This window comes from Pteropus medius, unplaced genomic scaffold (genome assembly GCF_902729225.1).
Source record: "Pteropus medius unplaced genomic scaffold, Ma_sr-lr_union100, whole genome shotgun sequence".
In the NCBI taxonomy this organism is placed as follows: Eukaryota; Metazoa; Chordata; class Mammalia; order Chiroptera; family Pteropodidae; genus Pteropus; species Pteropus medius.
The window spans coordinates 9,073-18,461 of record NW_024353305.1 but is presented as its reverse complement, the minus strand read 5'-3'; the positions used below and the strand labels follow the sequence as shown (position 1 = coordinate 18,461).

Genomic DNA, 9,389 nt, shown 5'->3' with positions numbered 1-9,389 from the left:
TTCTTCTATGAAGAGATGCTTTACTTTTCTCAGAAGAGAATGAAAGGAAGTGTGATTCAAGGGAGAGATTTTGTTTCTAAAAGTAGGAAATGCCTGAGCATGTGGTTTGCTGATGACAATGACCAAGCAGCAATGGACAGTGTGGGAAATGACAGGAGAGAAACCCACGAAAAGAGAGAGGCTCTGAGCCCCAGAGCACAGATGGAAGGTTGGACTTTGAATGAGCAGACAGACTATGGAAGACGATGGAGTCAGAAATTTTGTCTCTTTTGTTCAGTGTGTACCCCTCCCCTGGAATAGCACCTGGCACCCAGGTGCTTGATAAAGTGAAGACAGGCTTCTAGATATAGAGGTGAAGAGTGAGAGGGGTCCTTTCTGATTCTATTGGTTCAGAGAAGGCTGAGGTGGGGTCATTAGCTGATGGTCGGGGAGAGGAGGGTCAAAGTGGGTGGTGGTGTAGGAGACGGGTCAGTCTCGCTTCCCCATGGAGATGTTGACAGTGTCTCATCCAGTGGACAACATCAACAGAATCTACGACCACCTTGACACCGCTGAATTTTGCAACTCCACATGTGCCATCGACTAGCTTCCCAAGTATACTTGTATGTGTTTTTTAGTTCCTGGTTTACACCAAACTCTTTCGATTACGGTAATTGTATAGCTTTTCTAGTTTTTAATATGTCGCAAAAACAGCTTCACTTCTGCATTTCTTACGATTTCACTTTCGACCACATTTAGTTTGTTGTGTAAACTTAAATCACCTTTTTTTTCCGCATGAAAAAAGCTAAGAGCAATCATTCTGTTTGTATTCGGTTTGCATTTCTATCTATGAATTCAGTAAAACTTTTTCCTTATTGAAAAGAGGCTTTGTAACTTTCTTTCTTTTCTTTATTTTTTAAAAATTGGGGTATACCTTACAATTAAGTGCAAATCTTAGGTTTTCAGGTAGGGCAACCGTGCCCAGACTGAGGTGGGTCTATTCCCAGAATCCCAGGTGAGAGGACCCTCATGTCCCCTCCCGCAGCTCCCCCTCCAGAGGGCACCCTTGTTACCATTTACATTATCATACTTTGATTTTGCCTGGTGTTAAACTTCATATAAATGGAATTGGACAGTAGGAATTATTTTATACGTGACTTATTTCATTCAATAGTATATTTGTAGAGTTCATCTGATGCTTACTGGGGGCTGACGCTGCTCCGAGAATGGAGAAAAAATGTCTCCAATAACCCGTTCGTCCTCAGTTAGTCATCTACCCGCGAGGACAGTTGTCACCTGCTAGCACGCCGCCCCTCCCCAGATTTGCATGTGACTGACAGGCCTTTATCAAAGCCTTGTTTCAGGTTTAAGTAGGGGGACATCTGCACGCTTCTCCAAACAGGACTGTGGCATTCAAATTGTCTTTGAACTCTAAAATCAGTATTTGTGTAGAGAATAAAATGACAGGGGAAAATGTCCAGGCTTACTGTTAAATTATATATATTTTATATTTATTAAGACTATAGTTTTTACAAAACCGTTATACGCATTAGCAGCGATAAGGTCAATGTGTGGGATACTTACCTGATCTTGTACATTTTCTGCAATGATGGGGGCGTACGTTTAAAATCACAGTTTTATTAGCTACATTTAACAGAAGTGAATTTGTAACACCTATTTTGTACATTGCCCATGGCACCAAGTCTCAGGACTCACACTGGGTACATGGCTTACAGTGCTCTCAAAGAAACAGAGCATGGCAATGCCACCAGTTAAATAACACTCAATACGTATTATGAAGCGAGGTGGAGGGTGAATGGAGGAATGAATGCTGGTGACCAACACGTCTGACTAGCTGGGTACAGGCTGGCCAGGGCCATGCAGGTTTCCCACCTTCCTCTGTCCAATTCTTTTGCAATCCCCTTTCTGGACCCTGCCACACAGACCAGCCTCATTTCCTCTCCCTCAGAAAGGATTGGAAAATGGCCTTTAAGTAGATATGTAAATGCTTCGCCTTTATGTCCCTCCAGGTGGAGACAGTCCAGTCTTGTCCTTGGGGCAGCTCACTAAGGTCTCCAAATAAAACACCAATAGAAACAATACATCAGAGGGTTCCCTACCACTCACCCTACAGAGAAGTAACTACAAGTATCCATTGAGAGGATGGACAGGCTCAGAACTCCTAGGGTGGGTCCCGTCGTTTTTCTCATGCCCTGCTGGCCTGAGACGTGATGTCTGAATGGGCAGCCATCACGGACACCTGAGAAGGCCAGCAGAAGACAAGCACCTAGGGCTGAGACGGGGGGCGGGAGCGTGGCAGACAGTGTCCTGACACAGTGGGCCTGTGGTGCCGAGCAGGGGAGGGGAGCTGGTACCAACTCACGTACTTCCTTATCTTGTCCTAGAAAGAACGTGGACTTGCAGCTCCTCCAGGCAGGCTTCTTTCCCTGGCAGCCACAGACCCCTGCCAGGACCCATCTTTCCCAGTGTCCTGTCCTTAGACTCCTTCTTGCCCCTCATCCTCTCCTCGTTGGCCCCTGACCCTGCTTTGCCCCCTCCTCCCGCTGGCCCTGCCCAACCCGCTCCCCTCCTTTGCTTCCATCTGTCCAGGTGACCTTGTCTGTCAGTTCTTCCTTTCTGGCCCCGACCCCTCCTTGACTCATTCCTTTCCTCTCTCCTGGGTCATGGTCATCGCCTGTCCTTTACTCTCTACCCTTCCAGTGTCTCAAATGAAATGACCCCTCCCCCGGCTCCTTGCAGTCATCGTGTGAGGTTGGACACGGGTCGGGCCCTGACATGTGAGGAGAGACCTGCGGCCTTCGCTGCCCTGTGCAGGATGCCCAGCTGCCAGGGGCTCACTCGGCACCGTCCAGGCTCTACAGCGATGCTGGCGGGAGAGACATCTGGTGCCTGTGAAGGGGCCCGCTTGGGCCTAGGCACTGCGAAGGGCAGAGGTCGTCCTGTGGCAGGGAAGTCCCTCCTTCTAGCTCCCTTACCAGGGCGGTGAAGTTGGGAATGGGCTGAGGACTGGACAACTCACCGGCCCCCTAAACCTGCCCGTTTGAATGTTCCTTCCCATGTTTACACTTCGTCTTTCTCTTCTCTTATTGCATCGTCCGTCGTTTCAAAAACGGTGCTGCTGCCCGTCTAATAGTCTGACGATGAGTCCAGGCTTTTAAATTCCAGATCCCCCTCCTATAAACGTTACTGATTTTTATTTGACCAGTGACAATTAGTGTGAGCCCTGCTACAACTCCCCCACCACGAAGGTACCTACGAAAGACAAAGGCATTTGCACATTCGCAAGTGTTTATTGAACTATTTGGACCTCATGATACATATATGGAGGAAAAGCGTTTGGGAACAATTTTACATTTTATTTTATTGCTTTTGCTTTAAAACAATTAAAATACATAATTATTTCTCTAAAAATCAAAAGTTATTCCGATACTATTGAATAGAATCTTACTGATAGATATTTGGAACAATAGATGTTGAATGTAAAATAAATCTATCAGGTTTTTAAAATTTACAATCTCTTATAGCTCGTTGCGGTTTGCTGGTTGCTTTGCATCAATCCAGAGAGGGTGGAGGATGCAAGTTTCCATTTCTTGCAGAAATGTTTTATTCTGTTCCAAAGCACTCTCCAGCCTGCTATAGCGAGATCCAAGTCCATCCTTCAGTCTTCCTGATTCTGGAAGGAGATGAACGTAGCAGGGTGTTGGAAAGATGAACAGGGACGAGGTCCGGGGCAGAGACAGAGACAAGGAAGGAAGGAGGGACACAAGGAGGTGAGGAAGCTCAGACAGCTTGTGAGAGGGGAAGGGAGGGATGCAGCTGGTGCCCCAGGAGGGAGCAGGTGACCCAGAGGAGGCTCTGAGCAAAGGGAAGGAAAGGCTCAGGGAGAGAAGGGGAGGTAGGAGGAGGCAGGGGGGCAGCAGGGAGGGAGGAGCCCTCACCTGGAGAATGCCCTCCAGCTTCTTAGTTAGTTCTTCACTCTCTACATCCAGGTTATCCCAGGGCGGGAAGGATTCATCCTCATCCTGTTGGTGGTCCACAAAATTTTTCCAGCAGTACTCAAACTCTGAAAGGGCAGGAGGGGTGGGGTAAGGGTTAGCTCCAGCCCTGGGGAATGGGGAGGGGCACAGAGTGTCTGCCTATAAGAGACAAACTTTCCCCATCATAATTCCACTGCCTCCCTTCTCGATTCTTCCCTGGGACCTAGTTCATCACGCCTGTATTTCTTCCAACGGGAGTGTGAGGCGGCCCCATCATATGCTTTGAGGAAGCCCCTAAGTCCTTCGTGAAGGTCTACGCCCCTCCCCCGCTCCCAGCACCACCTCCCTCCCCTGCACTATCTTCAGGTACACTCCCCAGTCCTCCCAGAGTCCAGCACCCCTTCTGCAGGCAGCTACCAGGCTTCTCCACCGGGGATTCTCATCCTGCCCGCCTCTGTCTAGCAACTTACCAAGGCCTTGCCTGCCAAACCTAACACCCCCTCCCCGTCCCCCATGACTCCCGTGCTGACCCTGGATGGTCATCATGGCGACGTCGGTCCAAGCCGCCTTCAGTGCGCGCAGCCCGGCTTCATAGCCCTGAAGGTAGTCATAGATGCGGGCAGCGAAGATGCGCAGGTTCACGTGTCTGTTCTCTCTCAGGAATTTAACCAGCTCATCGGCACAGTCTGGGCAGGGGCTCCAGGAGATGAAACAGGTGACCCTGTAGCACAGCTCCGTGTCCAGATTCCAAGAAGCCATCCGCTCCAGGAAGATCAGCTCTGCGTGGCAGCGTTCCAAGCCCATGTCAGCACCCTGGGCACAGAAGAGGGAGAAAAGTGTTCTGTCATTGACTCTTACCAGGGGGAAGATGGGACCAGGGTGAGGCAAGTGGGGCACAGGCCTCCAGCACAAAATAGAAGGGGAAACACAGCTCAGCATCAAAATGAATGATATTTCAAGGCATGACTGACATGATTAAATGTGAGACGAACCTCACGATAAACAATTTTACCAAGGGCCAGGTCAGCAGAGGTGACTTTCTAATTGACATCAGCAAATGATGGCTCCTCGTGGCTCTGTAACTGATCAGTCCTCATTTCTGTTGCTGATATTTCGTTCATCGTGGAATTCGCATTAATTTTAATTTTTAAACTATTGCATTAAATATGACACATCTTGATTCCCGAGTGTGTGTAGCTCCTCTAAGTTAGTGCCCGAGGTCTATGTCTGCAGGAGCCTCACCTAGTCTGGCCCTACAGGGAGGAGGTGAAGGGCTGAGGACGGAGGGAGAAGGCCAGGTGAGTTCCAGGGACATGAGGCTGATGCCACAGAAGTGGGTTCTTCTCCCGGGAGAGATTCACCTCGCTCTCTACCTACTACCCTGTCCCCATGCCCAACTGTGCACCAACACCTCTGCAGGCTTCCACTCTGGGCCTCATCCCGTGCTGAGCCCAAGCGAGACACTCTGCTAAAAGGGCTCACTCTGCACAGAAGAATGGGGTGAGGGGTGCCAAGGGCGTGGTGTCTGGGAAATTAGATGAATGTCATGTGCAGCTCATAGCATCATAGAGGTTTGCCCAACCTGCAGAAGGAAGGATTTCTAAGCCGGGACTCAGGTACGAGGGACGAATCCTGCCGACTGTGCTAGTGCAGAGCCCATGGCGGGTGTGTACAGGAACTTGGGGGTCGGTGGGGCGCCCCTGGGCCAAGCGCAGCAGGCAATGCAGTTGCGTGACCAGCACCCCGGCCAGGATCTCCCAGGAGTGACCGGACAGAAATACAGGGCGAATTCGGGCTTCTGGACATTCCCTGTGACCATGTGGCTGGTTTCCGATGTGTGGCTCAAAGCCAACCATCACAGCAGAAGCTGCCCCACCTGACTCTAGACAGAGCCACAGCACCTGCGGAGACCAATAGCGACGGGTTGGAGGACAGCCCGTGTGCACTGAGAACCTTCTCCCTGAACATCCCAGGATCGAGACGTCCTGACTGCTCTGGTCAGTCACCTTGTTGTGCAGGAAGCCCTTGTACTCATCCAGTGGGATGGAGTTCTCGCCAACCAGGAGCTCCACCTCATAGCACAGGTAGGTCTTGCGTGGGTAATCCAGATTACTGAAGTTATCAAGGAAGGTCTGTTTATTCATCAGGGGTCTGTGGACACAGGAGAGGGGAACCCAGAGACATGGAGCACGTCCTTCTGCTCCCCTCCTCCACCCCAAACCTCTTCCCCTTCACCCTGATCTCCCCATGCACCCTCATCCCTGACAGACCCATAGAGGATGGGCGTCCACTCGCTTTGCTGGAGCCACCGGCCCTCTTCTCTGACCCCACCGAGGCTCCTAGGAAGCCAGCCCGGTCCTTTCGTCAGGGTCTGCACCTGGGGAAGTGCACGGTGTCAGAGCCTCTGTCAAGGCTCCGCCTGGACTAGGCTGGTCACCGCTCCTGGCATCGCCATGTCACATTTGTCCCGCTGGCCCACGTCCCTGCTTGGTGAAAACACTTGTCACCCTTTCCTCTTGGGACAGACAGAGTGTCCATCAGCTGACACGTCCTAGATGGACACAGAAGGTCCATCAGGAGGGAGGGACAAGCAGAGCAGCCCCTGGGGTACGGTGAGTCCCCATCAGGGAACCTGGAGGAGGGGCTCAGGAGTTGGGGTGTTGCAGGGGCCAGGTGATACCTGGCCTCGGGTGCTGGGCCGGCCTCCATGTCTCAGTCCCTTGGCCGTCCTCTGCTTCTCCTCCTGGTCACAGCCTATCTCCTCCTCCTGTGACACTCTGCGGGACTCAGGCTCCTTATATGCCATCGAGCACCTGCAAGTTGGTGAGTTTGCATGCTGGGCCCCACCCCTTTATGAACTCTGGCCTCGGTGTCACCCACATGGGTGTAACAGAAAAAGAAACTTCTCTGTGCCAATGTGTCATCCCGATGCCGTCGGGGACAAGTTAACTTTTGATTTCTCTCTTCTGACAAAGGCCCTACGTGGATGCCACGAGGACTGACCATGAGCAAATGAAGCCTCGGAGGCTAGGGTCAGTCTGGGCAGCATGGCACAGCTAGACAGGAGGAGAGAGGGCAGCTGAGAGGCCCTGTTCATGCTGAGGAGGCCCGGGAGTGAGACACAGAGCCCTGTCCAGGGTCCCTGGGGCCTGCTGCATGAGGGACCGTGGGCTGTGAGCCAGGAGGGAGATTCTGCTCTGAGAGGCAGCAGACGACCTTCATCCCAGTCTAGGAAGGGCCGGGAGGGGACAAACCTGTGCCGAGCTCTCCTTAGCAATGCATCACATAAGCATAAGAACCCGGACATGATGCGTTTTTATGCCCATTAAGCAGGGGAGAGAACGGGCTCTGAGAGGGAACAGGGCTTGGCGGGGATGCCCAGGGAGCAGAGGGGAGCAGGGCTGCCCACCGCCCGGAAAGGGCGGCCACCCGTGCTCCTTCCGTCCACCACCAGGCCATGAGGAATGTGGGGACCGTCGAATTATAGGCTCAGCGGTGAGCCTGACACCTAGCTGGCTGTGCTTGTCCCCCAGGGCTGCCCATCAACTCCCCATCCTGACTCCTGTCAGACCGCCCTGTGCTGGCCCAGCACGACCACCCAGGGGATGCGCCCAATGTGGGGAGAGCCGGGTCGGCCCCCCCGATCCTACCCTGCCCGCCCGGACAGAGAACCAGGCCGCTCGTCCTCCCGGGCTGGCCCGTCACAGCCTTAGGGAGCACCCTCAGTGCAGCATCCCGTCTTCTCCACGGCCCCCTCCACTGCACCCATGGGGGCCTCCCCTGGCTCTGCACTGCGCCCCTCCTGTGCCCTCTGTCCTCTCGACCTTGGTCCCCCTGGACCAGAGAGCAGCCCCTGGCTGGTGGCCTGAGTGCTTTTCGAGTGAGAACTCACCCGGCACGTGTCACGTGTGTCCCACTGGTGGCCATACTTCCCAGGTCTCAGGCTCCACACCAACACGCCCGCCACCCCCAAGAGTTGCCAGTCCCCCTGAGCTGAGACGGTGTGTCCACAAGGACCAGGTCGAAGACACCAGGCCTGGGGGCCCTGAGATTTTCCCCAACACTGTCCCCAGGACTTGCCTTCCGGGGAGGGAGGATGGCATCGTGATCCAGGCCACGCTCTGCTCCCGTACCCCCAAAGTCTCCTGCAGTCACTCAACACACAGAGTGCTCCTCGGTCCTCCTCCCACCCCACCACACAGCTTTCAGAGGGAGGGTCTGCTGTGCATGAGACCTGTGCTGGCGGCAGCCTGTGACCCCAGAAGTGTGGGGTCCTGCTGGGCAATCCCCTGTGCCTTGTGGCTACAAACCTGCTTCTGATCCCCGTCTTCTCATACCCAGCCCGGCCGGTCATCCTTGGACCTTCCTATCCCTGCTGACTCCTGGATGCCCCTGTGCGATGCAGACAAGCCTGGCCGAGCTTGTGTCCGTGTCTGGAAGTCAGTCGTGCGGTGAATGGCTGTACACGGCAGCTCAGAGAATCCGTGTCCTGTGAAGGCAGTGGGGACATCACACGTGACAATATCTTGGGTTACCCGAGTCACAGTGACAAGGGACCAGAGGATAAGGAGATGCCAGCTCAGACTGGGTGAGCCTCGCCTCTCTGTCTCTGGCCCCATGCCCTTCCTGAGGCCCCCGCCCACCCTAACTTTCTCCCCAAGGCCCTCCCTGGAGCCTGGCTCCCTAGGGACAGCAGAGGCCCAGGGACAAGTGCTCCCTCTCCCGGTCTCCCTCGGGCCAGGGCAGGACATTGCACAGGCCTCAGTAGAGTCTAGTGATGAACTCTGGTCCAAAACCTCCCACTGGTCAGCACCGACGTGACGGGCTACAAGCGCTCAGCTCACCTCAGGTCATGAGGTAGGAAGAAAGAAGAAAAGAAAGCCTGTCCTTTCTGGGGACTGGCGGCCCCACGTCGCCTCTGGAACACTGAGTGAGCATGTGAAATGACCCTTGCGTCTGCTGGAGTTTTCCACCGAGGTGTGCCAAGGCCGAGGAGAGAAGGACCTAGGTGCCCCATGAGCGAGAGAGACTGGGTGCGTTGGGGAGAGCGGCCACCTGAGCAGGTGCAGACTGTGCCGATATTTGTCCCATTTCCCTGTCGGAGAAACAGGGAGCAGAGCGGGGTACCCTAAGGGAGCCCAGACCGGGGTCAGAGAGCCAGACTGAGGCCCACGGACCCTGCGGAGGGTGCAGGGTCCACTCTGTCCTCGTCCCTCCGGGACTGCAATGGGTGGTCTGTAAGTGACTGGAGTCTGGGCCAGGGTGCTCTGTATGAGGTCCCAACTCTGCCTTCCCTGCCGACCTAGAGCCCACGGCCAGCGCAGGGTCTCGGCATGGACCCCAGATTGTGTCACATCCTGAGATCCCGGATCTCAGGCCCCATGTCATGGACAAGGCTCTGAGACTGGGGAC

General features: G+C 54.0%; 1 protein-coding gene across 2 annotated transcripts; it reads right to left on the bottom strand.

Annotated features, from left to right (window-relative positions):
- Positions 1 to 3,064: 3,064 nt before the first annotated feature.
- Positions 3,065 to 6,740, bottom strand: LOC120592783 (DNA dC->dU-editing enzyme APOBEC-3A-like). Of its 2 annotated transcripts, none has more exons than XM_039850461.1 (5): positions 6,658 to 6,740; positions 5,984 to 6,128; positions 4,508 to 4,790; positions 3,939 to 4,063; positions 3,065 to 3,673 (listed from the first exon to the last, which is right to left on the bottom strand). In XM_039850461.1, exons 1-5 carry the CDS (start codon positions 6,684 to 6,686, stop codon positions 3,659 to 3,661), a joined length of 597 nt encoding a protein of 198 aa, XP_039706395.1. In that variant the 5' UTR covers positions 6,687 to 6,740; the 3' UTR covers positions 3,065 to 3,658. The 2 variants fall into 2 exon arrangements, with proteins under 2 accessions (XP_039706395.1, XP_039706396.1); XM_039850462.1 differs by having other exon boundaries at positions 5,984 to 6,528; positions 6,658 to 6,716.
- Positions 6,741 to 9,389: the final 2,649 nt, after the last annotated feature.